This window comes from Symphalangus syndactylus, chromosome 7 (assembly GCF_028878055.3).
Source record: "Symphalangus syndactylus isolate Jambi chromosome 7, NHGRI_mSymSyn1-v2.1_pri, whole genome shotgun sequence".
NCBI lineage: Eukaryota > Metazoa > Chordata > Mammalia > Primates > Hylobatidae > Symphalangus > Symphalangus syndactylus.
This window is the reverse complement of record NC_072429.2, coordinates 18,587,867-18,615,329: the sequence shown is the minus strand read 5'-3', so window position 1 is coordinate 18,615,329 and position 27,463 is coordinate 18,587,867. Positions and strand designations below refer to the sequence as shown.

General features: G+C 44.3%; 1 protein-coding gene across 18 annotated transcripts in view; it reads left to right on the top strand.

Annotated features, from left to right (window-relative positions):
• The window catches only part of TENM2 (teneurin transmembrane protein 2), a 1,678,453-nt gene that overhangs the window by 1,608,669 nt on the left and 42,321 nt on the right, over window positions 1–27,463 (top strand). For 14 of the 18 annotated variants that reach the window (XM_055285322.2, XM_055285321.2, XM_055285327.2 and 11 more), the window contains 8 exons: window positions 2,620–2,881; window positions 3,631–3,898; window positions 7,650–7,793; window positions 8,332–8,581; window positions 15,668–15,688; window positions 18,952–19,184; window positions 20,679–20,833; window positions 22,035–22,909. In XM_055285322.2, coding sequence (XP_055141297.1) covers window positions 2,620–2,881; window positions 3,631–3,898; window positions 7,650–7,793; window positions 8,332–8,581; window positions 15,668–15,688; window positions 18,952–19,184; window positions 20,679–20,833; window positions 22,035–22,909 — 2,208 coding nt within the window. The remainder of the gene's footprint in view (window positions 1–2,619; window positions 2,882–3,630; window positions 3,899–7,649; window positions 7,794–8,331; window positions 8,582–15,667; window positions 15,689–18,951; window positions 19,185–20,678; window positions 20,834–22,034; window positions 22,910–27,463) is intronic. The other 4 variants (XM_055285325.2, XM_055285323.2, XM_055285331.2 and 1 more) reach the window with 1 other exon arrangement.

The following is a 27,463-nucleotide window of genomic DNA, read 5'->3' as shown; positions in this document are numbered from 1 at the left end:
GGCAGTTTCAACAATTACCAGCCCCCAGGAGCCCTAACTTCACTCTCCCACCTCTGAAACCCAAACAAGGAGTCTAAGGATTCATATCAAATCTTCAATATTCATGAAATTTCTGATATCTCACTCATACATTTATGTAGCCAAATCTAATTATTTTAAAGCACAGGATGGCAGATGTAGGCCTTGCAAAATTACTCTGGCCCTTGTTCATTCTTAGAAGCCAGTGGCTTTTTTTTTTTTTTTTTGAGACGGAATCTCGCTCTTCTCGCCCAGGCTGGAGTGCAATGGCGTGATCTCAGCTCACTGCAACCTCCACCTCCTGGGTTCAAGCGATTCTCCTGCCTCAGCCTCCCAAGTAGCTGGGATTACAGGCACCTGCCACCATTCCCAGCTAATTTTTGTATTTTTAGTAGAGACGGGGTTTCACCATGTTGGCCAGGCTGGTCTCGAACTCCTAACCTCAAGTGATCCACCCACCTCGGCCTCCCAAAGTTCTGGGATTACAGGCGTTAGCCACCACACCCAGGCCAGTGTTCTTGAAGAACTGACATCCTTGAGTCAATTGCTGTGAAGTCCCATGAGACAACAGAAGAAGACATTTCTGAGTCCTTCGTGTGCTGTTTGTCCCTTTCTTCTGCATCCCTCTCCACTGCTTCCTGAGTAATTATGCCCCAAGTCCACTTCCCAGATCATCTGTCCAACCTCCTGGATCAGTTACTCTTCAGCTTGTTCAGGTTGTAAAACTGTGGAAGTCACAGGACGTGCTTGAGAATGCTCTGAGGAATCCCACAATCTGTTGCATAGTGGCATGTGCCCCAAATATTCATGTTGATTCTACCATGCCAGCTAGGAACAATTTGGCTTCAAGACATTTGACTCTCTTCTGTACTCTATGCAGAACTATCCCCAGCAGTGTGCGTGCCCAATAAATCAGCACATAAATAAAGTAATTAATGAGTAAACTATTGTACTGTACATGCTCTGATATTTGTCTTAATATTCATATGCTCCCTGTTCATTCACATTTACTAAAAAACATCAAATGTGTTACTAAGATTGGATGAAACCAGCTAGTGAAGTATATTTTTACCGAGTTTTTACTGTGATCCAAGTACTCTTAGCTGCTGGGGATTCTGAAGGGAGCAAGACAGACAGCACCACTGCCCTCAAAGAGATGAAATTCTAAGGCCAGGCGCAGTGGCTCACATCTGTAATCCCAGCACTTCGGGAGGCAGAGGCAGGCGGATCACGAAGTCAGGAGATTGAGACCATCCTGGTTAACAGGGTGAAACCCCGTCTCTACTAAAAATACAAAAAGTTAGCCAGGCATCATGGCAGGCACCTGTAATTCCAGCTACTTGGGAGGCTGAGGCAGGAGAACCGCTTGAACCCAGGAGGCGGAGGTTGCAGTAAGCCCAGATCGTGCCACTGCACTCCAGCCTGGGCGACAGAGCAAGACTCCGTCCCAAAAAAAAAAAAAAAAAAAAAAGATGAAATTCTAGAGGGGAGGTAAAATAAAGCTTAAAATTAGGACACCTCTCTGTTAACGTCCTTGTTTTCTGTTAAATGGGAAAAAGCTACCTTTATTCTACTTGACAGATAATACACCTCCATCCAGCTCTTAAGAAACGAACAGAAATATAGCTTAAGAACCATTGTCAAAGAAATCAGCCACAGAGCAGAGGCTGATTAAAAGAATGCTGTAATGAGCTCCTCCCTGTGTCCTAACGTAGTATTGTTAAAATTACACTATTTATTGAACATTGTATTAGCCTAGGACTGTGCTAAGTGCTTTACACGAGTAGCCAGCAAACATTTTCTATAAAGGGCCAGATAGTAAATAGTTTAGGCTTTGCTGGCCATGTGGCTTGTCACCAACAACTCAGCTCTGCCATTATAGCAGGAAAGCAGCCTAAAAGATACATAAACAAATGGGTGTAACTGTATGCCAATGAACCCTTTTTTTTTTTTTTTTTTTTTTTTTTTTGAGTCTCACTCTATCACTCAGGCTGCAGCACAGTGGCGCAATCTCGGCCCACTGCAACCTCCGCCTCCCGGGTTCAAGCAATTCTCCTGCCTTGGCCTCCTGAGCAGCTGAGACTACAGGCACCCACCACCACGCCTGGCTAATTTTTGTATTTTTAGTAGATACAGGGTTTCACCATGTTGGCCAGGCTGGTCTTGAACTACTGACCTCGAGTGATCCACCCACCTCAGCCTCCCAAAGTGCTGGGATTACAGGCGTGAGCCACCGCGCCCTGCCCAATAAAACTTTATTTACCAAAACAGGTGGTGGGCCGGATTTAGCTCACAGGTTATAGTTTGTTGAGCTCTGCTCTACACTCACGATGTTTCACTCTGCCATGCCATGTGTATTGGTGTAATTATTCCCATTTTACAGTTGAAGAAACTTGGGCTCAGAGAGGGTTAGTAACTTGCCCATTGCCACTCAGCTAGTAAGTCATAGAGTTTGGGTTCCAGCCCCACCTGTCTGCCTCCAAAGCCCATGCTCTCCTCTGTGCTCTGCCCATCCCATGGCCATCAGGGGAGGAGGAGAGGCATCCTGCCTTGTCTGAAGGTGAGTCTACCCCCTCATCAGCTCATTTACTCCCTCTCCAGGTTCGACCTGATCGCCAATGGAGGTGCTTCCTTGACTCTACACTTTGAGCGAGCCCCGTTCATGAGCCAGGAGCGCACTGTGTGGCTGCCGTGGAACAGCTTTTACGCCATGGACACCCTGGTGATGAAGACCGAGGAGAACTCCATCCCCAGCTGTGACCTCAGTGGCTTTGTCCGGCCTGATCCGATCATCATCTCCTCCCCACTGTCCACCTTCTTTAGTGCTGCCCCTGGGCAGAATCCCATCGTGCCTGAGACCCAGGTAGGAATGACAGTGCCAGGGCGGGACTCTCAGGACTTCCCTAACCAAAACCAACTGGACACTGCCTCTCCCCGAGTGGACCAGAAACTAATACTACAGGGGAGTGAAAAAAGTGGGAGCATAATAAAATTTATAGCCACCAGAGATGAAAGTTTGAATCCCTCTTGCCTGTTCTGGATGTTTGCAGATAGTCGTTCAAGACTTTGGCAGTCATCAGAGCTTTTAATAAAATAAAAACAACATACATATGTGCAACCCACCTGCAAATTGCTTTTTATTCCTGTTAGTCACAGAGCTACATGGTAAGAGGCGCTTTAATGATCTACATCGGTGTTACGACAGAGGGCATAGTACATTATTGCCTCCCTGTTGCTTTATACGGATTGTCAGTGGAAGTTGTAGGTTCATATAATTACAGCCTCTCGTGGCCTCCTTGCATGCAGCTAGCAATAAAGCCTGCTGTTCTTATTTACATCTTTTGCCAACAGTGTGGTTTTTTAAAAAGAAACACAACGGTGACCAAGAATAATTATTAATCCAAAAATCATAACCTCAGCCCCATCACTCTTTGGTGGAGGATAAAGTTTTTGTTGTTGTTGTTTTTCTGTCTCAGTGGTGGTAAGTGGTTCTTGCACCCACATAAGATGTGATGCCTCAGTGAGGGACATAGCAGACAGACAGTATTGGGGTTACAGTTTACCTGCACAGGTGTGTTTTAGGTGTGTGTCTGCCACGTGTTTCCTCTCCAGGTTCTTCATGAAGAAATTGAGCTCCCTGGTTCCAATGTGAAACTTCGCTATCTGAGCTCCAGAACTGCAGGGTACAAGTCACTGCTGAAGATCACCATGACCCAGTCCACAGTGCCCCTGAACCTCATTAGGGTTCACCTGATGGTGGCTGTCGAGGGGCATCTCTTCCAGAAGTCATTCCAGGCTTCTCCCAACCTGGCCTACACCTTCATCTGGGACAAAACAGATGCCTATGGCCAAAGGGTGCATGGACTCTCAGATGCTGTTGGTATGTTTTGGTTTCAACCACTTACTGATCAGTGGATTTAGTCATGTGTTAATTCGACCCATATTTATTGAGTTCCGAGGGTATGCCAAGCACCGTTCCAGTAGATAAGGACACAGTGGTCAGGAGGACAGACAAGATTCCTCTTCCGTGGGGTTTACATTTTGGTGAGGTATTGAGATAATAAATACAAATGAAACCAAGAAATATCAAGCAGGATAAGTGCTAATAAGAAAATAAAAGGAAATGATATATACTAGGGAGGAGGGACACTGTGGTGAGCATTTAGGGAAGGCTGCTCCGCAGGGCAGCATTTAAGCAGAGACTTTAATGACAAGAAGGAACCACGTGAAAATCAGAAAAAGAGGATTTCAGGCAGAGAGAAGAGCAGGGTGTGTTTGATAGACAGAGAGAAGGCCAGTGTGGCTGGAGTGTAGTGGAAAAGAAAATATTCAAGATGATGGGAGAGAGGTGGTCAGGGGCTAGTTCACGTTCCAGACAGAGCACTTGTAAATGGCACAGAATGCCCCTGAATAATCAGAAAACAGGGTTTGAGGAGATCAGAAAGCCACATGCTATGTTCCAGGGCTTTGCCTTTTGAGGGAATCACGATTCCCTCCTTATGAAAGATCTTCATAACAGAAGTGTCCTACCGTTATCAGAGTTGTGAGCTGTACATTAATCTTAACCTACCTTGTATCTTCCTACTTGTGGAAAGCTATCTAGGAATTAATTAAAATCCAGAATCCTGTGTTCTCTTCACCAATGGTCATGTGTATTTTAAGAACTGTAAAGATAAGTTACCAAAGTAAGAAACTAGCAACCTCAAAAACTTTCAGTATAACTGGTAGCCAATGTTTATCAGACGTTCCTTTTGTGTAGAGAGCATTGTGCTAAATCCTTTGTCGGGTAACCTCTCAGTAGCCCCTCAAGTAGGCACTCTCATAACCCCATTGTGCATATGGGGCAGGAGGGAGAGGGTAAGAAAGTTGCCCAAGATCATGCCACTAACTGGTTACACCTGCTCAGGATACAGCCCTGGGGGTCTGTTTCATCAGTGTATGTATATATATATGCACACAGACACATACATTTAGCTAATATCAAAATGACAGCCAATATTAAAAAGTAGACTAAATATTGTAATGCACTTCCATACACTCCAGCTCCTACCATTATCAACTCACGATGAGTCCTGTTTTTTCATACCCCCGTCCACTCCCCTTTCTCCTATATTTTCTGAAGCAAGTCCTAGACGTCACATCATTTCATCTGTAATATTTAAGAATGTATCTCTAAAAACACTCTAAAAACATAAAAACATTATCATCACAACCAAAAAAACACAATAATTCTGTAATATCATCACATAGCCCATCATTGTTCCATATTTCAATTGCCTGACAAATACCATAAACTATCAATACTTTGTCTCAAGATCCCATTAAGAGCCACCTTTTGCAACTGGTTGATTTCTCTTAAACTGTTTTTAAAGTTCTTTCTTCTTTCCTTATCTTTCTGTCTATATATAACCTTTATAATTTATTTGTTGAAGAAATTGGGTTGTATGCCCGTAAAATTTCCCATATAGCGTGGTTGGTTGGTTGGTTGATTAATTGGTTGGTTCTCGAATTGCATAATTATGGCTATTTGGCCTGTTTCTCTGTTCCCTATATCTCCTGACCATTGATAGTTGGGTTTTGAAGCTTTCCCAGGTTCAGGTTTGATTTTTTGATTTTTTGTTTGGGCAGAACAACTTGATAGGTGTGGCTGTGTCCTTCCGTCAAGAGGCAACTAAAGTCAAGTTGTATATTTTTTAGAGATTTCAGTAGCCATTGATGCTCATTGCCTAGTCTGTCTGGTCATTAGGGATTGCAAAATGATATGTTAATTCTATACTTGCTTCTTCATCTATTAGCTGAAATACTTCTATATAGAGATGCTTTCTCCTTAACTACTTGGTTATTTAAAGTACAGTTCAAATAGGGAAGAATAGATAAATGCTTGATTATTTCCTTTTATTTACTAGTTTTCAATATAATGAGTTGATTCATCATCCAGTGGTGGCAAATTAATGTTTCTTAAATACTATCATGAACTCATGGACTGAAATGCATCCAGTATGTTTCAATCCATTGAAGTTATTATTCTCACTAATGGCCAAATGGCCCCATCTTTGGTCAGTGGGCACCTTTTCAAGCTCATTCTCAAATCCTTGACATGACCCTAATAGATTTTGATTCCTTCCTTGCTATCTAGTATGATAAAGTAGGCTGGTGTCATTGTGTTCATTTCTTACTCCAGCCATTTCTTCCAGAAGCCCTGATTCCTTTTAATGAGAAATAATATATCAAGGCCACAAGCCAGGCACTAGCAATTCTCTTTGCTGCTGGGGCTGGTCATTTGGCCTTTGTTTCTTGGCATTTTCAGAGGACAGGCTAGGAAATACAGAGAGTTTTTTAAAGATAAAAATGCATCCTCCATTCATATTGACACTTCTATATCTCAGGAATTTTTTTAAGCTGCAGAGAATCCCCAAAGGTGACACACATAGTTAAGAGTTTAATGCAGTAGGAACAGCAATAATAACAATGCCTCATATTTCTAGAGCAGCGTTCCAATTAAAAATGTACGGCATCTCAGCACTTCATCTCGTCTCTCCTTACCACATCTGTCTGAGAAATTGAGGCTTCACTTAACCCATTTTACACGTGGGGAAAATGGAGCCCCAAGGAAGCGTGAGCTTGGAGCCAAGCTAGGACTAATGTCCTTCATTTCCACCTCTCTCTCCCATTTGTCCATGTGGCAAATGCAGGATTTTTTTTTTTTTTTTTTTTTTTTTTTTTTTTGAGACGGAGTCTTGCTCTGTCGCCCAGGCTGGAGTGCAGTGGCGCAATCTCGGCTCACTGCAAGCTCCTCCTCTCGGGTTCACGCCATTCTCCTGCCTCAGCCTCTCCGAGTAGCTGGGACTACAGGCGCCCGCCACCACGCCCGGCTAATTTTTTTTTTTTTTTTGTATTTTTAGTAGAGACGGGGTTTCACCGTGGTCTCGATCTCCTGACCTCGTGATCCGCCCGCCTCGGCCTCCCAAAGTGCTGAGATTACAAGCGTGAGCCACCGCGCCCGGCCCAAATGCAGGATTTTTACAAACAGCTTTTGGATTCTGTTCCCCATTGAATTCCCATGTAACTGGCAGGCTGTACTCCTGCTGGTGCCTGCCCCTTCTGGCACTTTCTGGAATCCTGAGTGAAAACACCAAGTGTCTTAATTTACACAAGCTATTGCTCCCAGAATCTCCATGTCAATGAGCCAGTATGATCCCAAAGGGCTTTCTCCTAGTAAGTGGAAATAAATAACACGAAATATAATAAATGCATGCCGTGAACAGCAGGCTGAGAGAAACAGTCTCCTGTCCATCTCTAAAGGGGAATTGTGTCAGGTTTTCAAATGATTCCTTTCCTCCCTCCATGTCACCAGGGTCATTTTTGAAAGCCAGTCGTTCATTGGAAAGGTCTTTCCATCCCCACAGAGTACTACTGTGTAAAGTTTCAAGGTTGAGTTCAGCTCAAAAATCTGAATTTAATATTGTAGAATCACAAGGAGAAAAGCAATCAGCCTGCCTCTTTGAGTGAGTTTTTGGAACAGAATCTGTATTACTGCAAACACGTGCTTCTCATTCTTGCTACAGAGCTCTGGAGTAATCAAGTAAACTCTCTCTTTTCTCTCACTCTGCCCCACCCCTTTTATCTTTCAGTGTCTGTTGGGTTTGAATATGAGACCTGTCCCAGTCTAATTCTCTGGGAGAAAAGGACAGCCCTCCTTCAGGGATTCGAGCTGGACCCCTCCAACCTTGGTGGCTGGTCCCTGGACAAACACCACATCCTCAATGTTAAAAGTGGTACGTGAACACATCTTCTTTCCCAAATACAGCCCTGCCACTTCTCTGGAACCTTGTCTCTAGCCTCAGCATTTAAGTGGTCACACCTCCCCTTCCCTGGGTCATTTTTTCATCAAGTGCCCAAAATATGCATAGACTTTCCTACCTTCTCCTTTTATTATTTTTTTATTTAAATATTTAAAATATTTATTTTTTTTTAATAGAGGCAGTGTCTTGCTCTGTCATCCAGAGTGTATGTGCCATCATAGCTCACTGCAGCCTCGACTTCCTGGGCTCAAATGATCCTCCTGCCCCAGCCTACCAGGAAGCTGGGATTACAAGCTTCTTTAGTTATCCTCCCAAGTGTCATTTTACCCAATGCCACAGCATTTGGAGTCCACCTCTCACACTGCAGCTCTCTCCACATTGTGAAGAAGTTGGAGAGCTCCCCAAGCTCTGAAGATTTCCTAATTTTTCTCTTCCCTCCCTCCCAGTTGGCTAATACACATGTCTTCCCCAGAGGGCTTCAGTAACCCCTCCCATTCTCCAACCCCCACAGGAATCCTACACAAAGGCACTGGGGAAAACCAGTTCCTGACCCAGCAGCCTGCCATCATCACCAGCATCATGGGCAATGGTCGCCGCCGGAGCATTTCCTGTCCCAGCTGCAACGGCCTTGCTGAAGGCAACAAGCTGCTGGCCCCAGTGGCTCTGGCTGTTGGAATCGATGGGAGCCTCTACGTGGGTGACTTCAATTACATCCGACGCATCTTTCCCTCTCGAAATGTGACCAGCATCTTGGAGTTACGGTAAATGGCCACACAGGCAACCTTCTGTTGCTCTCTTGCCCCCCATAACTCCTGAGTTTGATTGGGTAACTGGGGCTGCATTTGGGATTCTCCAGAGAAGATATAGTCCTTGTGATCCAAAACCTAGGCCCAGAGTCAAATAAGGAGGTGGGAAAAATGCTTTGTGTATCTGTGAAAACCATACACAGATTTGATACAATAGTCAACAACTGACTTACAAACAAGGCTTTTAGTCTCCAGACTGGAGAACAACCAAGGCACCTTTTAGTTTTAAGAAACTCTGTAGACACACATCAAAGTTTGAGAACCACTAATGTTCATTTGCTAATTTAAAACGTTGTATTGAGCACCTCTATCTGCTAGCTCTCTATAAAGTCTCTGGATCTTTGCACATTCACTAGGATAGCACTTCCTTTACTGTGTAGGCTTTGCTGTGTAATTTCTGGCCAGCCTAGGTAGATTCCTCCTGCCCATTGCTGGCTACTAAGTCTGAAGGCCAGACCCCTCTGTGCTGGGAAAAAACTGACCCCTAAAAGCTCTTAGACATGCTCTTGCCAGGAAAGTTGATTTCAGACCCTCAACTCAGAGGAGATCTGTAATTAGAGAGAGAAATAAGATCTATAAGAAAGGGGCAAAATTTCATTCAACAAATATTTGGTGAATGTATACCATGTCCCAGGGGCTTTCTGGCTAGAAAAAAAAAAAGTGGGGTCAAACAAAGCACCTGTTGTTGTGTTTATATCCTGATAAGGAGCCACAGAAAAAATCGTGTGGGCAAATAAAAAAATAATAATTTCCAGTATCCTTAATTGCTTTAGGGGAAATATAACAGAGTAAGAAACAGGAACTGGGGGACAGGGAGGGTACATGGTTGAGGAGGCTACGTAAGTTGAATTAGTTGAAGAAACCTCTTGTACTAGGTGATGTTTGGCTAGGATCTGAGTGATAGGCTTCAGCCATGGGGAGATCTGGGGAAAAGCACTCAGGCAGAGAAAAGTTGGTCAAAAGCCATATACCAGCCAATAGCCTGGCTGATTTAAGGACTGATAGAAGCCCAATGTGGCTGGTGGGTGGTGAGCTCAGGGAAGGGTACCTCAATGCATCTGAGTCTCACTAACCACTTAGACAACAGTACATTGTATTGCAATGAACGAGCAATGGAGGTTGAAGTAGGGAGTGGGGTGGAATTGATATGATCTGATTTGCATTTTTTTTAAAGATGACTCTGGCTATTTTGTGTGGAATAGACTGTAGGGCTGCAGGAGTGGAGGCAGGAAAACCCATAGGGAAGCTGCAGCAATTGTCCAGGATTGGGGCAATGGTGATTTGAACCAGAACGGTAGCAGAAGAGAGAGGAGTGCTCCAATTAGGAGGTAAATCTGGTAGGATTTGCTGATGGATCAGGTGTAAGGAACGAACAAAGACAGAAATGAATCAAGGGCCCTGCCTAGGATTTTGGCCTGACAACTGAGTGGATGATAGCGTCTTCTGAAGCAGCCTCAGCCTCCCCTCCTAGAAGGAGCTGCAGGTTGCACTTGCATTTGAGAGTCTCTGAGGCCCTGTCTGGGAGAAATATCAATGGCCTGCTCCCAGCAACTGCTGCTGAGCACTCTTGGGAGCCAAGAGTGTGCCAGGGACTGAGAGGAGTAAAAAGAAAGAAAAAAACAAGAGCTTCACCCCGAGGAGGTTGCAGCCTCAGTGATCCAGTGGGCATTTATTGAGCATGGAGGGGAGCCAGGCATGTGCTGGGCTGTGCGGTACAGAACGGGTTGAAACACAGGCTCAGAAAACACCCATGTGAGTATGACAGGTGGCACCTGGGGAAGTCAGTGCAGTTCAAGCTGAGCTGAAGGGCCAAAGGCCAACTGTCATGGAGATCCAGAGACAGGCCTGGGGTGGAGGAGGGGGCATGGTAACCAGAGGGTGAACAATGAGAGCAAGAAGGAGACACGTGGGAAGAGGCCAGGTAGCCCTCATGCTGCCAAAGTGGCGATCAGACAAATCACTTTTCCTAGACTTGCCCATCGATACAGATTCCCTTCTCAAGATGTTGTCTTTGTTTGTTTTTCTAATCCTAGGAAAGCCTCCTTTTCTCAGGCACTCTGTGGGCAACAGACAACCATGGGAGAAGACAGGGTAGGGCGGAGGTAGCACTGTGCTTTGCCATTGCCTATAGGAGAAAAGGGTGGAACGGTTTCATCTGGCCCTTGTAATCTTCCACATCAGGCCCTTCCTCCTTTGTCATTGTTCTTCCTGCTCAGAGGCTAATCAGCCCTCACCTGGTACAGTCCCACCTCCAAACCTTCACTCTTGCTGCTTGCTCTGCTTAAAATACCTTCCCTACTTAATCTACCACATCACATCCACCTGCAAGGCCCAGCGTCAGGGCTTCCTCTTCCACGTAGCCTGATCTCCCCAGCAGAAGCCATTGTTACCCACCTCTGAGTCACTACACTCTCTGATCTTCCATTAGAGTTGATGCCACTGAATGCCATGTTGTCATTATTTCCATGTAAGTCTTTAGGGCCCAAGCATGTGAACTTCTGCAGCCGACCCCTTGGTCATCTTTGTCCCTTTAATGCCTAGAGGAGGTCCTGGCCCACAATAGGTGCTCAAGATAGGTTGCTTAAATTAAAGAAAACACGGACCCGTCTCCTCCCTCTTGTTGGAGTTGGTCCCTGATTCCACGTCTCTCGAGTTGTGGAGGCCACAGCGTCAATGGTGTAAGCTTAGGGCCCAATCAGAACAAGTCACGCCATGCCCACGTAGTGACATTAGGACAGCTTGAGGCGGAATATGCTCCCAGTTTCCCTCGGCAGCTGTGTGATTTTTTTTTTAACTGCCTTTAGACTTGTTCTTACTTTCATCAGCCAGGTACCCAGAGCCGATTAGAAGTTAAGCTTTTACAAGAACACTGGTTTTATTCTTCTTTTCTTCCCACTACATACCTGAAAACAAAGAGCTGTCAATCCCCTCTCTTCAAAACAGCAACCAGCAGAGGGAGGGAGGGGGAGGAAGAGACCTGTCTTGCTTATGTCTTTTCTCCATTGTGAGTTGGCAGCTGAATGATTCAATTTCGGGAGTCAGTGCCCATCCCTATCTCGCTTACCCACCCCAGAGCTGAGCCTCTGAATTGGGATCCTATTGAAATGTTTCCATGGTTCTCTCGCTATCCTTCCCCCTTCCTCCTTCCTTTGTCTCTCCAAAACATACAGGGACAAGTTCTATACACTTAAATAACTTCTGATGCTACAAAAGAGCCTTCTCTTAGGTAAAATGGTTATCATCTGTGTGCTCTGATTAGGCGGACATTTAGGACATTTTCCATACTCCTTTCCCAAAAAAGCCTGATATCCCGTCTTTACTAGTCCATTTCCCACCGCCCATTCCAAGTGGTCTTTGGAAAACCTAAGCCCTGGAGCAGAGTAAATTTGTCAGTCACTAACATTATACAGGGAATTTGTCTCATAGCAAAATCTTTTCTCCCTCCTCAGTTTTAGAACATCTTAGGAATTAGACCTCAATATAAGGCAGTAAATTATATGGGATAGGACAGTATCTCTCTACATTTTCTTAGCTTAGCTCCTTTTAATAAACATAAGAATCTCACACCTTCCATAATTTTTGAAATTTCCGTTTTTTCATTTTTTAAACATAATATTATGATGTTAAACATGCTTTTTTCCAACTAAACCACTTCTCCATGCTGACCTTCTGATGGTGCTTTCAGCATGCAGTCAAGGGCGCCAATCATTAGAGGAGACCTTCAGAGAAGGGACATGTCCAACCCAGATATGTTAGTACCGGGCGGGGGGAAAGTGGGAGCCTGGGAAGGCAGGCAAAGCCAGCAGACATTGGAAGGAAGCGTCACCAAGGACAAGCTCTGCCTGAGGGTTTCAGCCAGGACAGACCCTGCTTGATGACCAGGTAGACTGTTAGGGAAGACTATGTGATTCCACTTAAAGAACGGAAATGCCTTTCCTGTGTGGTCAGGCTTTGAAAATGGGGGTCAGGAAAGAAAAGTCATGAAGCACTCAATCCAGAATAAAAGGAAAAACAATGTCCCCATAAAATTTTGGAGACTGATTGGCACTATTTTCAAAGTCTTTTTACCAAGGGTAGAACCCAGATTTTATGAAGCCTAACACTAATACAATTTCAGAGGCTCTCACTAAGAAGAAAAAAATAAAATTATAAATACGAAATGAGAAACGAAATGGAATATTTAGGATGAGAAAAGAAACCCAAAAAATTGCAGTTTAGAAAAGCCAGTTCTATCATAAACATCACAAAATCCAGACAAATAACCTAATATTTTTATTAATTAATTCCTGTAACACTTCCATGATACATGTTTTTCTATACTTTTTGGCTGCATATCTTTGATCATCTTTTAATATCACAGTTATTTTGTAGTTTCATTATCTATAGAAAGAACAGAGGGATTTTCAGTCTTTCCTTTAGTAGGGCTGATCAAAATTTGTTTCATATTATTGATAAATTAGAAAATTTTCTTTTGTGTTCATAATTGATTATTGGTGATATGTAAATCATTAGAGTTACAAAATTGGGGAAAATCTTTATCAGTTTCCTTTTTAATATCTCTAGGCATTTCAGGTTTTCCTGTGGAGTGAATAATCTAAATAGTCTTTGAAATGATGCTCATCAACCAGTTTGTCATTGATGTCCTTGTATTAGTGAAATATGAATTCTACATGGGGCCTTTTACTCTCTGCAATGATGCTAGACAAATCAACATTGTAGGGCAGGCGCATTCCTCAAAGACATTCCTGTTCAAGAATCGCTAGCAACCATTTAACTGGGTGCTAAAGGGACTACAAGCCACATGAGCTCATCCTCCTGAAACTAAACCAAATGTACCCCAAGTCAACTTCTCTTTAGTTAGAACAACAACGACAAAACCACCCTGTGGCTACTCCAAGTCCACCTTCCTCAAGGGGAAAATGTGGCACAGAGAGAGTTGGAATGAAAAAAGACAACAGTCTCCACTGATTATAGATTTGTAATTCTGAGCAGAACATGAGGGATTGGAGTTAGTCCAAGGCAGGGTCTGCCCAGCACTAAGGGAAGCAGCCTCATTCCTTGCTTCCTTCACTCAAGAACCTATTTTTCCAGCCCTAACTCTCTCCTGGGTCTTCTACTAAGTATCTGCAATTCAGAGATGAGTGAGTCATGTCCTGTTCACGAAGAACTGAGGGGGACAGGCACACAAACATAAATCACCAGACAGCATGATGGCAGCTCTGAGAGACAGGCTGAGAATGCCACAAGAGACACTGAAGGCTTCGCAGAGACATCATTGAGACTCTGCAGTGTGAAGAAGGGCTAATCCATCTCAATTCTCCCATCTGAAACACCACTTTTTCCTCGAAGGGCTCACCTAAAGAGTCTGTGGTATTAAAACCATGCACGCAAAGCCTGGGCCTATCCCTTGTAAGTAGGACATCTGTACTCAGCTGCATAGACTGACTGGGTGATGCTGTTATTCTGGTTTGTTGCCTGCTAAGCACCCAGCCTGCTGTGATCCTGGACTGGAATAGCAGTGACCTCAGCCTTTCTCCAAAGCTCATATTTATATGATCATTCAGGCTCTACACTCTCCAACGACTTGATCCTTCACCCCTTCCCTTCTCCTTCCCCCAACATAGATCTTATATTAATCAACTGAAAGCAGATGTTCTTAGGAAAGAAGTAGGTCAGGTCTGCAGACCCAAATCCCATCCAGTATTTTTACAAAATCTTGACTTTAAAAAGTGAAATTGATATTGCAATAATTAAGAGCCAAATATGACTACCACTGGTGGCAGATAACATTTCACTTTCATTAAGCAATATAAAATAGACGCGAGAATTCCCGGCTGCCACCCTGACACACCAGGCTTTGCAGAATGAATCTTAAATTGCACTATGTCAGTCAGAGCTCAGGAGTTATCAGCATCATTTAATTAACTTTTTTTTTTTTTTGCAAAAACTAACACATTGGAATAAAATATAAAAATGTAATCCCTGTGCAAACCCACCACTAATGATGGCCCCCGGCAGAGGACTGAGCTACACCTGAGCAGAAATCAGGGCATTAAACTCTCTGTCCCTTCCCTGAAGCCTTTCTCCTCAACTGAAAGGGAAAGAGGGGTCAGGAGTTTCTTCCACTTTGGCCTAGAAGCCTCGAGAATGGGAGTCATTCTCCTTACTTGAGGCCCTAGCATCTTCTCGTCTCTGGCACGTTAACTTTCAGCCACAATTTCCTATTGAAATTGAATGTATTTCTTCTCTTAAAACAACAACAAAATTTTTACTAGTTCTCTGATAAATGATAACTGGAGTCTTTGACTCCAATTCCAAGAGGATATTATTACCTATAAATTTCATTTATGGACGTTATTGCAATATTGCACATTACCTTTTAGAAAGAATGCATATTTGGGGTCCCACCCCAAGTTAAAAGGAGACAATGAAGGTGACATGGAGCAGGGAAAGGAAGTGGTTCGGAGTCTCAGGGTTCAACAGCCTTTGCTCAACTGCAGGAGGCTGCGAGCAGGGTCTCCCTCTTGGGTGGTACTCATTCTACCCTGAAATGCACCAATGGCAAATAGGTGGTACACGTGTCACCATCCTCCCTCCCACACTCAGAGTGGACATTGCAAGTGAGTCACAGTACTCTTTATAGCTGATATTAAATTTGGCTTCAAAATCCTTCTACCACCACACTCCCAGTAGCCATTACTGGTCAACACATGTTGGCACCCAAGATATAACCTGTTTGCCATCCCTTCCTTACTCAGGAGGCTTATTTCACCTGTTGCCACCTGTGTCTCGTGACAGCCACATTGCTGATGAGAGAATTCAAGCTTTCTTGTCCAGATTGTCCAATGTCTGGGAGGAGTCCAAAATCAGGGGCACTTCTCAAGCTATTGAGCCAGGAGTTGTCAGTTACAGGGGAAAAAAGAAAAGGACCGCCTTTTTTGGGCCCCTTTATACAAGAAACAAAAATGTTATGTTTGCTTTATCATCAATTCTTCCGCTAACTGTTTGTTCTTTTTTCCTTTCTGTTTTCTTTCTATAAAGAAATAAAGAGTTTAAACATAGGTAAGATGAAGAACTCTTTCCCATATAATTTGATATGGTTCGTTTGCTTCCTTGTGTTTGCTTTTTTTGTTTTGTGCTTCTTGTGTAATGTTGTATATTTTTATGTACCAAATATAGTAACTTTTTTATGTGCTAATTGTGTGTTGTGGATATGGTAAGCTTTAGCAATTATGAAATGCAGTCAAAAAGCAACCAAATAAGCTGACAGTAATTAGAATTTCCGGGAGATTCAAGTGCAAGATAATGAACCCTCAGCGAACTTTTATCCCGACTGCTCAGTGCGGTGCATAATTGGGCTAAACAGTTGAGGCAAACTCCTGGCTTTTGTAAATGCTGGACTGGGTTCACAAAAGCTTTAATGAACTGGAAACGGGTTAAAAACTCATTTTCAACTCATTAATGATTTTTTCCCCTGGATATATGGTCATCTTTAAAAAAAAAAAAAGTTAATTGCCAATCTGCCGGTCAGAATGAATCCAACAGTCAGATGCGTTGAGAATTTTCATGGAGTAAAATCACTTTTGAATAGTTTGAAGGATGGAGACCAAGTATACGTTGTCAAAAGCGCCTTGGTCATTACATTGATCCAAGGTTATCATTTAAAACCACACTAGTACAATTCACAGATAAAGTGTAAAACACACATACACGTGCATTCACACATGAACCGCACTGAAATGGAGATAGAATGAGCTTTCTTAAAGAAAAGTGACCTTATTTTTATTCAGAAGAAGAGCAAAAACAAAGCAATCTGTACCACTGCTCAATGGAATGCTTCTGCTCACTTTTTAAAATGAAGCATGGACAGCTCTCCTTCATCAAAATTAGGTCAAAATTAGACAAAAAGTAGAGTCAATTGCACAAGAGCATAATAGTCAGTGGAAAGGCCATGCATTGAAAAAGTCTGCTGCCTTCTTCTCAGGCACCCCAAAATTGGCCTGTTATAGGCACCCCATTTGAGCCAAATTTTAAAAATAAGTAGGAATGCTCTGGAAGGACATTTTTCCAGGAAATTCACCAATCTCATATGACTTTGCCGCAGCCACAGGTATGGAGGCATGGCTGTCCCTCTGACGTGAGTTTCTCTGCAAGCATCTTGGTGAAAACAGGTATGAGACCATGGAGAAGAATGGTCTCCCTAAGCAAGAACTGACCTTACACCCTCCACTGCCTGCTCTTCTGCCAGAGCTTTTGAAAAGCATCCTCGAATCAGGCTCACTAGAAAGTCCAAAATTAATTATCTCTCTCATAGATAGGCACAGATGTGCAATGCCTTGATCCTTCTGTTGATAATGCCAGCTACTGTTCATTCAGTGACAGAGTGCAGCATCTAATTAAAAAATGGCATGAATTTTTCCCTTTCTGCCCTAATTTGTTTTGCATATATGGATAGTCTCTAATGACTTAATAGCCAAAAAAGAAGAAGAAAAGAGGAAAGGAAAGGAAGGAAACCCAGGTAGTCTACGCTTTAGTTATCTGGGCTGGAATTTCAGAAAAACTTTGACTTCTAGTTCAGGGATGTGTCTTAATAGCAACCTGAAGAGAAACTGGAATGAAAGACCATCTCAACTCAACACAGATTGTTCCTAAAAATAGCTTCCTAGTTCTTCTTTTTTCCCTTAAATCAGAGAAGACCCCAAATGGTGGTGTTTTAATTAGTAATTTACTAGCTAATGTCAACAGGACAAATGCATCCAACACTGTCATCTCTCTCACCTTCCCTTCACCTCTCCCAGCCCCTGTCCTCCCATCACCCCAAAGTAAAATTGAAAAATGATAGGAAAAGGCTGGTTGCATGGTTTATACCTATAATCCCAGCACTTAGGGAAGCCAAGGCAGGAGGATCTCTTGAGGCCAGGAGTTTGAGATCAGCCTGGGCGACATAGTGAGACCCCATCTCTACCAAAAAAAAAGGTTTTTAATTAGCCAGGCATGGTGGCATGCACCTGTAGTTTCAACTACTCGGGAGGCTGAGGCGGGAGGACCACTTCAGCCCAGGGATTTCAGGCTGCAGTGAGCTAGAATTGCGCCACTGCTCTCCAGTGAGACCCTGTCTCTAAGAAAAATAAAATAAAATAGCAGGGGAAAAAAAGGGGGGCCTGTGCTCATTTCAAAACCTAGTCTACCACACTGAGGCAGAAAGGCAATTACTGCTTGCATACTAGAGGTGCTGATTGTAATAACCAGTATAGGAATAACATAAGCACCTATTCTGGTCACAACCTCAAACCAGTGACAGGCACTACAAAGGGAAGAACTGCAGGGTTTTGAGCCAGAAGGAACATTAGCAATATCCAGTATGATTGATTTAATCCCCCCAGCCCCCGCAAAAAAGCTAAGACCTGACACAGTCAAAGGACTTAACCAAGGTCACCACCAGCTGGGTCAGAATTGAGTTTAGAGTTTCCTGTGTTTTAGCCCTGAGCCACTTCTACAAGTCTTACTCTGTCCTAGTTAGCCTCACACAGGGCAGCCAGACACATGGCAGTGGAAGCAGCCCAGGTCTCGGAGGCTCACGCCTTCCTGATACACTTCACACACACAAAGGTATTAATCCCCAAGTGTGGCTGAGGGCCCTGGCAGATGCCTGTGACCTCACTGTTACCTAGATTTGAAAAGTGCATCTCCTGTCTCAGTAATTCAGATTCCAGACACAGTACCAGCGAGACACCCACATTTCTTTACGCTAAATGCCAACTTTATCCATATCCACACTGAAGAGCAGTAAAGAAGCAAGCTCTGAGCCTGGAGATCGGGGGCGGTTCTGGGGTGCTTCCCATGATAAAATTAGGAAAACTCCAGGTCACCCTAGTATTAATGGTCTAGTACCCTGGAGGCATAGGTTAAAATGAGAACATTGTCACATGGAAGTGTTCCTCTATCCCACTTGAGAATACACTAAACCCTTAAGGGGAAATTAAGGAGACTGCACACACATGGACTGTAGTTGGTCTCGAATAACTATCCTGCTTACAAAACAGGATCGGAGTGGGAGCTCTCGTACTGGCTAAATGAAGCAACAGTTGTTTAGCATGGTGGGAAATGAATTTTCTAACAGCATGAGGAGCATAAGTCCAATTAGAAGTAGCTAAGAACCATGATGTGTTAGAACACTGAGTTTGATGTGAGATTCTTTCCAGTTCACTAAAGTGGAAAGACACTAGAGAAGGTAAGCGTCTTGTGGGGATTTTTGTCATTCCTTTGATCTAGGCGGCCAGCTCCATAGCCCCTCCTCATTTCTCTTTGTGCTTCTTCTACTAAAGCAACAACCCGGCACACAAGTACTACTTGGCAGTGGACCCCGTGTCCGGCTCGCTCTACGTGTCCGACACCAACAGCAGGAGAATCTACCGCGTCAAGTCTCTGAGTGGAGCCAAAGACCTGGCTGGGAATTCGGAAGTTGTGGCAGGGACGGGAGAGCAGTGTCTGCCCTTTGATGAAGCCCGCTGCGGGGATGGAGGGAAGGCCATAGATGCAACCCTGATGAGCCCGAGAGGTAAAGGACATCAAGGAAGAGTCTCCCGCCCCAGATAAAGCCTTGCCACCAGCTTGGCTTTCTTCTTATCAGAACTTAACTAAGCCCAGCAGTCCAAAACACAGCTTTCCCTGTAATCATTTAACTCAGAGAGATTGCTTTGGTGTGTGGATGGGTGTTTAAAAAGAAAACCAATCATGAGGTCAGGAGATCGAGACCATCCTGGCTAACATGGTGAAACCCTATCTCTACTAAAAATTACAAAAAATTAGCCGAGCGTGGCCGTGGGCGCCTGTAGTCCCAGCTACTGGGGAGGCTGAGGCAGGAGAATGGCGTGAACCTGGGAGGCGGAGCTTGCAGCGAGCCGAGATCGTGCCACTGCACTCCAGCCTGGGCGACAGAGCGAGACTCCGTCTCCAAAAAGAAAAAGAAAACCTTATTTGTTTATTTGAAGTAAACTTGGTCATGCACATAGGCTCCAAGTGGAAAGTGAAGGGGGTTGCGCCTGGATATTTCTGACTGCTGCCAGTCAAGAGAATCAGGACATCCTGTCTCCATGGGCCAGAGTGCCAGCTGTGTGGGCTGGAGACAGAACAAAGCCCAGCCAGGGGCCTCTGGCCACGCCCAGACTTCCGTGGTGGACAGCAAATGTGTATGAAGTCGAAAGTGCAGTGCCTCACATGTTGTAAATGCCCAATAAATGGTAGTAATTAAGAATGGGTATAATTTCCAGGGGTCCAGGATGGAGGAGTTCTGGGAACCCATGGGTCTCTATTTGAAAAGGACTAAAAATACTTAACATTAAGGAGCAATCATCTGAGAGTCCAATTCCTGTTAGCATTTTTAGCTACTGTGAAAGCAGCAGGGCAGCATGGATTAAGGAGGCAAAGCCTTGTACTTGGGCACTGGGGCAAAGACACAAAATAAATAGAAGCCATATCTGTGCCTTTCCAGCCCTGCTGCAACAGGGGAATGCTAGGCCCCAGTGTCCCCCGCTGGGGCATTGAAGTGCTGATTGGAGTCAAGCTTAACTGGGAATACTTCCTGAAGCATACACCTTGAATTAGGAGTTTGTAACTACAAGAATCATCGTTTCTCAGCGTTACTGCTGCAATTAGTTGTGAAGTATATTCAAGTAACTTACTACTAATAATGTTTAGGGTAATGAACTTAGGAAATAACTTCTTTTCTAAGGAGAGCAGATGCAAAGTTATTTCCTGCTTCATTCATTTGCAGCCTTGGTTCATTTGCAGTCCAAGGAGCATGCTTTCGTCAGTTGCAGGGAAGAGGGTGGTGATGTAGCCAGCACCCTAGGAACTATACAAATCCCAGCACAGTGCCATGAGAAAGGATCTTGCGTTAGAAGGCTGAGAACCACTGCTCTGAGGGTACTAATCAATTCCAGTGAGGTCTCTGGTCTAAGCAGAGTGCTCAGCAAGGCATCTCATCTCCCATCTCCCCCCCACAATCCTACCCCTTTCCAAGAGATAAATCTACACTGCTTGTCTTGCTCAGGTATTGCAGTAGACAAGAATGGGCTCATGTACTTTGTCGATGCCACCATGATCCGGAAGGTCGACCAGAATGGAATCATCTCCACCCTGCTGGGCTCCAATGACCTCACTGCCGTCCGGCCGCTGAGCTGTGATTCCAGCATGGATGTAGCCCAGGTGAGACTCTTTCTTATGTCTCTTCACTAAGCAACACCTGCCCCTTGGCCTGAGGTTCTTACCTGCTTCCTCTTGGGTTTGGAAGCGGAATGGGATGGGGAGATACAGATACAGATCACGGGGTTGTTTGGAGAAAGACTGAGATGAGCTAAACAGTAAGATGGAATGGAAAATGTCAGATAGGTATGAGAGAGAGAGAGAGAGTAAGAGAGAGGGAAAACTGTTGAGAAAAGTGGAGCTGGTGACACACTCCAGCCGTGGCAGATTACAGGGTAGAAGTTGCTGTGTAATTGCCTCCCTTCTCCATCATTATTGCAGGTTTGAGAATGTACTGTACAGTGTTATATGTCAATCAGAACTTCCCTGTTAATCTGAAATGATTACATCCTCACTATATAAACCTTTACTTTGTGCAGTAGTAACTAGAGCAGAGCCCTCTACAGTATCACCCAAAGTGTGTGTTTAGTTTGGGCTGTTAGAGAGGCAGAGAACAGAGGCTCACTCAAATGTACAGCATTTGTTCTCAGACAGCCTGGAATACACGCTCAACCTTTCTATAATGGCCTTTTCAACCCTTGGCCAACCTCATAAATTTCAGCTCAAGTTCCACAACAGACAACTTGCTACTGAGATTTTTATCTCAAATTCACAGAAGAAAGATGCATTTGGTTCAGTTTATTTTTTAAAGCAGACACTCAAGTAGTAGTTTGCTGGTGAGCCTGCACTTTGGCTCCCCTTGGATCAGAGCCACCTTCCAAGCCACATGACTCCTTTTTGTGAATTAGATACAGGTGCTGCCTCTAAATGTACATAGCTTCCGTAGGTGTCTGCTTGGAGAGCAGAGTATGGGCTGGATGGCATGGTCTCTTGTGTAGTGAACTACCTGTGCAACCATATATAACAGCTCTGATGCTGGTCCAACCATCTGGAGCTGAGAAGCAGCATCATAGGTAGAGCTGATGGCTTGTTCTGGTCATGGCAGGTGACATGGTAGGAAATATATATTACATTATCTCTTCTTCTCCATCACACCCACTCATCATGGGCAATGAGCAGCTGGTTCAATGAAGAGCATTTCTAATACAATGTGTTATTAAAAAGCTGTCTTTTTTCCTAGATATATAAAACCAGTAAGTGCCCTACAGTTAAGCATTGGACATATTAAAGGCTGTTCTTTAATCTGATACCACGTCATCCACAGGTTCGTCTGGAGTGGCCAACAGACCTTGCTGTCAATCCCATGGATAACTCCTTGTATGTTCTAGAGAACAATGTCATCCTTCGAATCACCGAGAACCACCAAGTGAGCATCATTGCGGGACGCCCCATGCACTGCCAGGTTCCTGGCATTGACTACTCACTCAGCAAACTAGCCATTCACTCTGCCCTGGAGTCAGCCAGTGCCATTGCCATTTCTCACACTGGGGTCCTCTATATCACTGAGACAGATGAGAAGAAGATTAACCGTCTACGCCAGGTAACAACCAATGGGGAGATCTGCCTTTTAGCTGGGGCAGCCTCGGACTGTGACTGCAAAAACGATGTCAATTGCAACTGCTATTCAGGAGACGATGCCTACGCGACTGATGCCATCTTGAATTCCCCATCATCCTTAGCTGTAGCTCCAGATGGTACCATCTACATTGCAGACCTTGGAAATATTCGGATCAGGGCAGTCAGCAAGAACAAGCCCATTCTTAATGCCTTCAACCAGTATGAGGCTGCATCCCCCGGAGAGCAGGAGTTATATGTCTTCAACGCTGACGGCATCCACCAATACACTGTGAGTCTGGTGACAGGGGAGTACTTGTACAATTTCACATACAGTACTGACAATGATGTCACTGAATTGATTGACAATAATGGGAATTCCCTGAAGATCCGTCGGGACAGCAGTGGCATGCCCCGTCACCTGCTCATGCCTGACAACCAGATCATCACCATCACCGTGGGCACCAATGGAGGCCTCAAAGTCGTGTCCACACAGAACCTGGAGCTTGGCCTCATGACCTATGATGGGAACACTGGGCTCCTGGCCACCAAGAGCGATGAAACAGGATGGACGACTTTCTATGAGTAAGTGGGTTTGTAAAGCATCTCTGAAGAGCCCTTCCCTTTCCCTAGCTGGCATTAGGACTGGTGGTTCTTGTAGCTTTTTAAATTGTTTTGTCACGTTGTCTTTCTAACTTTAATGATGTCTTATGGCCTCAAGATATTCATGTCCCCTCTCCCTGACTCTGAAATGATTTGCTCTAATGGGTCTCTGATATTAAGCATCCTCCCTACTAGAATTGGGAATTCCTGTTGCCTGCTTGCCGTTCAAATTTCAGGATATTGGACGTGCACAGCACCTGGGAGGTAAAGTGTTGATTAACTTTGCTGATTATTCATGTTTGCCATGGGTGCGGAAATTAGAACCTAAAAGGCAAGATCCCAGTGGGGCTCCTGTAATTTGCCAATAGGTCCAGCAACACACTTGATTGCACAGACAGGTAGATAAACTCTGAATTTCCTCCTTAGCAGAAGCAGATCGATACAGATAAAGCATTAGGTATATCAAAAGATGCGAGAGCTGGTCATATTTCCCCTAACAATTATCTCATACTTAATAGTCCTGACGCTTGTTTTGCAAAAAACTCTTTTTCCTAGCTCCTGCAGGCAGTTCTTGGTCAAAGTGCCTGCTGCTGTAGGTACTAATGGTGGGATGCTGGTTGGAGGAAGTTACTAGGCATGATTCTCCCAATGGCTGGCTGAGACTGGAGCAGAATTTGTAAATGTCTGGCTCTCCTAGGTGATGAAGGAGTGTGTTAACCCCTATGTACCTGGAGTCCTTGCTTGTTTTTTGTCTGGATGCTGCTGCTAGCTGAGAATGTAGTAAGTTACGGAGAGTTGGCACAGCAAAAAAAGGGGACAAGAGGGAGAACAGAAAACCTCATTGTTGATCATTCCTAAATCCAGCAATGTTTACTTCCTGTTTGTATGCCAATGGTCTTGGGAGAATGTAAAAGGAAGCTGTTGCCACCTGCTGGATATTTACTGCATTGCAGAAGAATTGCTTTCCCTGGTTCTGACTTTCTTCTTTGGGCAACTCTTTCTCAGACTTCTGAAGCATCTTAATACCCTTCAGGACACTGGAGTTTTTATCAAACTTCACCAGCCAGTGATTCTGCCCTCGAGGGTACCATCTGAGTGCTGTCCTTGGCTCTCATACTGAGTTAGGTTGAAGCTATACACTCACCCAAACACCTCTGAGATTTTCATCTTCCTTTGTGACAGTTTCACCCAAAGACCTAATGCATTTCAGAAACAGTTTGTTGGCTCTCCTGAAAGAGGGGGAAAAAACATCCCTCTCAGGGAAGCCAGACTGAACTGGGCCTGGTTTACAAACTGTCATAAAGAAGCTTGGGTTCAAGTGCATCCACAGATCTGAACTCTAAAAGGGAAAGTATTTTCCAGAAAGTGTCCCTAGTTTAATGAAAACATAGGCATGACTCATAAATGTGCTATAAAATGTTCAGAAGTTACATTGAAACTGAATTTTTTTATCTTAATTTGATAAGCTTTTTTTTCATAATGTAGATAAATCCAGTGACACAAATTCTCCATTGTGGGGTTCAAATGTATAAGGCTTTCTTTTCTACCTGAAAAGATGGTGAGTTCTTTTTGTTTTATGGCACTTTTGGCACATGATCAGCCAACTGGAAGACACACAGCCAACTTAAAAATCAGACATAACTTCACCTCCTGTCAGGGCAGTGTGGTCAAGACCAACACTGCATAGCCTTAGCCAAAACTTTAGAGAAAGGGTGATGAAGAAAACCACACAGAGGCTGTGAGGCTACTAGAAAAGTCTGTGCTGGTCGGGAGCGATGCCTCATGCCTGTAATTTCTGCACTTTGGGAGGCCAAGGCAGGAGGATCAGTGGAGGCCAGCAGTTTGAGACCCAGCCTGGCCAACATGGAAAAACCTTGTCTCTACTGAAAATACAAAAGTTAGCCAAGTATGGTGGTGCATACTTAGAGTCTCAGCTACTTAGGAGGCAAAGGCATGAAAATCACTTGAACTCCGGAGGTGGAGGTTGCCGTGAGTTGAGATCACGCAGCTGTACTCCAGCCTGGGCGACAGAGCAACGCTCTGTCTCAAAAAGAAAGAAAGAAAGAAAGAAAATGATTTGTCCTTCAATGAGAGCTTCCTTAGGGGGATTCCTCTCTTCCCACTCTGTTACAGGGGGCAGGGTACAAATCCCCCTATAGGTGAGAAGAGTGGCCGTATCTCTTTTTTCTGCATAGAACATGAGGTAGAGAAGCCATTTATCTGCTGTGTTGTCACAGTGACTGTCTAAATATGGATTTGATTATCCCCATTTTATCGATAAAGAAACTGAGGCTCAGAGAATTGAAGTGACTCCCCTAAGACCACCCATGGAGTTGGTAGTGAAGCAGGACTGGAATCCAGATCTCCAAGCCCAGCATTCTTTGCATTGCACCGTCGTAAAGCAGGGCTATGAATGGAATTTGTAACTCCACCTTCAGACTCCACATGGGAACTGTCCCTGAATTTTGGGGAAGATGTAACTCAGTAAGACCAGCCTACCAATGACTCTGGAAGCAGGAGAGAGACAGGGGTAGGAAAAAATAACACTATCGAATCTTCCTGGACCCATTTTATGATCAGCCAGTTCCAGAAACTTCCAGGACATCCAACCTTGGAATTAAGATTTCCCCAGATGCAGGCCTTTGGGTCTTGATAGAAGAAGTATCCTGATTTAGTTACATCCCTGAGGGAACTCAGGTTTTCACAGTCTTCTCCAAAAGGCAGCATCTTATACCAGAAAGCTCCTAGGTCTTAGCATCAGGATGACAGGGGTGTGGAGTCCATCTCTGCCACATACTTACTGATTGACGTTGGACACGTTATTTAACCTCTCTGAGCCTCAATGTCTCATCTGTTACATGGGGACAAAAATGCAAATTAACAGGAGCCCTGTGCTAATCCACTGAGATAATACATTTTTAGAAATTAGCAAAGCACTTGGCATATAGAAGTTTAACTCAGAGTATAGGCTAATGGGATTTGAGAGGAATTATTAAGCACACCTCTGTCTCCTTCCTACATCTCAGGTTTCACTCAACTAACTGTATAGTGGATACAAGAGTCAGACAGAGACTTATTTTGGAAAAGCAGAATTGAAGAATGCAGCTTGCACATTAGGTCTTTTTAATACCTCACTTTGCATTTCTCCTGCTCTCTTCCCACCTCCCAGTGCTGCCTGCTGGTCTCCCATCCCCTGCAGGAGCAGAGGCTGCCTTAGCAAACTTGGGGCTCAGAGGGACAGAAAAACACATCACCCTTAAAAAGAGGCCTTCCAGAAGACAGAAATGATAAAGAGCCTCTTTAGTCATGTTCAACTCCTTCTCCCAATCCAGCAACTGGGGAAGGGGCAAATGTCAGATCAAAGGAAAAGATGGAAGGTGACTTCCGATGGTGTGGGGTTCAAGAGTGATTTTACAGAATAAGCTGCCATGCAATTCATGAAGGCTGGAATGGGCCCCTTTAAGAGTTGCCTCTCTCTCCTCTTTGTCCTGGGAAGTGAAGAGCTGGGCAGAAATGGAGCTGGTACGGAAGGCCCTTTGGAAACCCTATCATGCCTGCTAAGTTCCCAGACTAGGGAAGACGCATCTGTATTCCTGAAAAGAACAGTACTGTCCTTAAAATTACACTCTCTACTCTCTATACTCTCTCTTTCTCCACTCTCTCCCTTTTTTATTTTAGTCCTTAGCACCTATTACTCACCATCTGACATGCTGTCTGTTTTCTATCTTGGTTTAGTTTTGCCCTCTTCAGCTAGCATGAGTGCAAGAATTTTGCTCCATTTTCTTCCCAGCCATATCTCCAGTGCCTTGAACTGTGTTTGGCACATCACAGGCGCTTGATGAATATTTATTGACTACATAATTCAAAGGCAGCCTCCAGCCCCACTCCAGCCAAGGCTGGGCCAGTTCCATTGGGTTGGCATTGAGATCCCATTGCTGGAATTTACAGCGCTTCACTCCTGCATGCAGAGTCATTTGCAAAAAGACCTACATCTGAAGACGCTCCTTGGGGGAAGTAAGTAGAGCTGGAGGCAGCCGAATCTTCTTAAAAGTTAAAGAAAATCTGTTTTTCTCCCTTTGGCCCATGAGATTCTAGTCCCTACCCTAAAGCTCTGCTCCCTAAAGTAGAAACTCCAGTTCCTCCTACTTCTCTCATAAGGAAACTCAGCAGCCTATGCATTGTACATGTCCCCAAACTACAGTGGATTGGAATTAAAATCCTTGCCCTGGTCCCAGAGAATGTACTTGTCGTCAGCAGGAGGAGAAACTGTTACTGAGGACTGCACTAGACACCCCGTACCCAAATACTTAGAATTGCTTTGTTTTCTGATGTTTTAAATACCTTTTGTTTCTGTTTATTAAACATGAATGTACTGATTACAAGTTCTTTTTTTTGGAGACGGAGTCTTCCTCTGTCGCCGGGTTGAAGTGCAGTGGCACAGTCTCAGCTCACTGCAGCCTCCACCTCCCAGGTTCAAGCGATTCTCCTGCCTCAGCCTCCCGAGTGCTGGGACTACAGGCACGCGCCACTGCGCCC